This window comes from Amphimedon queenslandica, unplaced genomic scaffold (assembly GCF_000090795.2).
Source record: "Amphimedon queenslandica unplaced genomic scaffold, v1.1 AMPQUscaffold_6578_Cont21465, whole genome shotgun sequence".
Taxonomy (NCBI): domain Eukaryota; kingdom Metazoa; phylum Porifera; class Demospongiae; order Haplosclerida; family Niphatidae; genus Amphimedon; species Amphimedon queenslandica.
In genome coordinates this window covers 1-1,900 of record NW_003553132.1, presented here as the reverse complement: position 1 = coordinate 1,900, position 1,900 = coordinate 1, and the positions used below count along the sequence as shown (strand labels likewise).

Below are 1,900 nucleotides of genomic sequence, written 5' to 3'. Positions count from 1 at the left end.
TGATAGAATATGCAAAAAAATAACAGAAGATGAAATTATTGTATATTTATTTAAAATGAGTGATAAAATTGTTTCCTCTGTTTGTAGTCCTCAGATGCATATGTTTTGTTTTATCAGCGGATGGAAAAGAAATTACATTGTACTGATGGGGACATTAAAATGATGCAGTCTGATATAAAACTGGTTCCAAATGTTGGACAGGGTGTTGATATTATAGATGCAGCCCCAAACGCAACAGCCACTTTTGGTTAGTAATGATGATGAAAAAGCCATTATGTTTGATTTTTAACACAAGAAATGAGCATGGTAAATGAATCTGACTCTCCACAACTATTATGTCACAAAGCAGAAATAGTTCCAAGTAATATATATCTGTTATAATACTTAAAATTTGTATTAGCATTAAGTTTAACACTTACAACTACTGATAATAAAGATGGATCTGAAAAAACAAAGGAGTAAGCCTTTGAACTGATTGTTTGATATTGTTTTTTCAGAGTATTAACAAAAAATGATGAGCCTCAAGATTTATCTGCTATAACTTCAGTTCTTCAATGTTTAATTCATACAAAACCTTTGAAAAGTTTTATTGTCAAGAGTAGAGGTAAAAAGAAATATGTACTCGAATACATTAAATATAATGGTCATGCAGGATCAGATAAAAAATTAGCTTTATTTTTTTATAAGTTATTAAATGATAAAATGTCTGTGCCAGAAATTATAATGTCTCAACCAGAATACTTGAAGGTTAAGACATGTTAAACTAAACTTGTATTTTATTTTTGGTAATTATTGTAGTTAGCTATAGAGCAGCAGGATGCTCAAGAGTTAATCAGTGTGTTGATTAATGGCTTACATGAAGAATTTAATCAAGTAACAGGTGAAAAACCTTATGTTGACATGAAAGTGGATGAAAGCAAATGCAGTTCTGAAGAGGTGCATACATTAAGTGCAATCAAATGTTATTAATAGTTGTGTTAGGAAATAGCAGCGGCTTGGAAAAAATTGACTGAGCTTAGGGATAAGTCTGAAATAATTAATATTTTTCATGCGCAAGTAAAGACTACACTCAGATGTGGCAAATGCTCATACGTAAGTATATTTGTTTCAATTTTGAATATTTTGTTATATTGTGCTGTAAATATGTGTAGGCTCAGAAATCTTATGATTCGCTGTTTCCTTTATCACTACCATTGCCAAGAAAAGAATCAAGATTGACTTTAACAAGTTGCTTGAGATTGTTCATGAGAGAAGAACAATTATCTAACTCAAAGTATTTTATCTATCAAAATTTTGATGCATTAATTTCTATACTGCTTGCAGAAAGTGTAAAAACTGTCATGATAACTGCAAGCATTTTAGAAAAGCTGATATTTTGAAACTACCTCCAATACTAGTAGTTTATTTAAAACGGTTTCATTTTCTTGAAAGGTAGTAATATATATTTTGTTATTGTTTAAATAGTGTTTATGCTTTTTAGTGGTATGACAAAAATTGAGAAACCTGTTGAGTTCAGTTGCAAGTAAGTTCAAATAACTTATGAAAGTATATATAATGTCATGCATGACAGATTTCCTATTCAAGAATATTACCCAAATGCTCATGATGATATAGAATATAAATTATATGCAGTGATTAATCATTATGGATCATTAGAATGTGGATACTGTGAGTAAATTGAGCAAATTATTAGGATGGCATGATTATGAATTTGATCATAATAATATAATTGATTTGTAGATTTCTCTTTTATAAAGTGCGATGAGCAGTGGTATTCATTTCATGAAAGTGACTATAATGACTATAAAAAAATCTCTGAAAAGGAAATTTGTGTAAGTAATAAGGTTTTTACAAGCTACTATTATTATGCTTTCTATATAAAACAGACATCAAATGCATA

General features: G+C 29.2%; 1 protein-coding gene across 1 annotated transcript; it reads left to right on the top strand.

The window, feature by feature from the left end:
• Positions 1–24: 24 nt before the first annotated feature.
• On the top strand, positions 25–1,895 carry LOC105315958 (ubiquitin carboxyl-terminal hydrolase 9-like; the record flags this gene model as incomplete). Its single annotated transcript, XM_011410739.2, has 13 exons — positions 25–247; positions 296–361; positions 401–458; positions 498–604; positions 653–747; positions 799–936; positions 982–1,092; positions 1,152–1,273; positions 1,324–1,431; positions 1,481–1,522; positions 1,571–1,668; positions 1,741–1,832; positions 1,887–1,895. Coding segments are annotated over exons 1-13 (1,173 nt in total), but the record flags the coding sequence as incomplete, so codon positions are not given.
• Between the last annotated feature and the right edge of the window lie 5 nt (positions 1,896–1,900).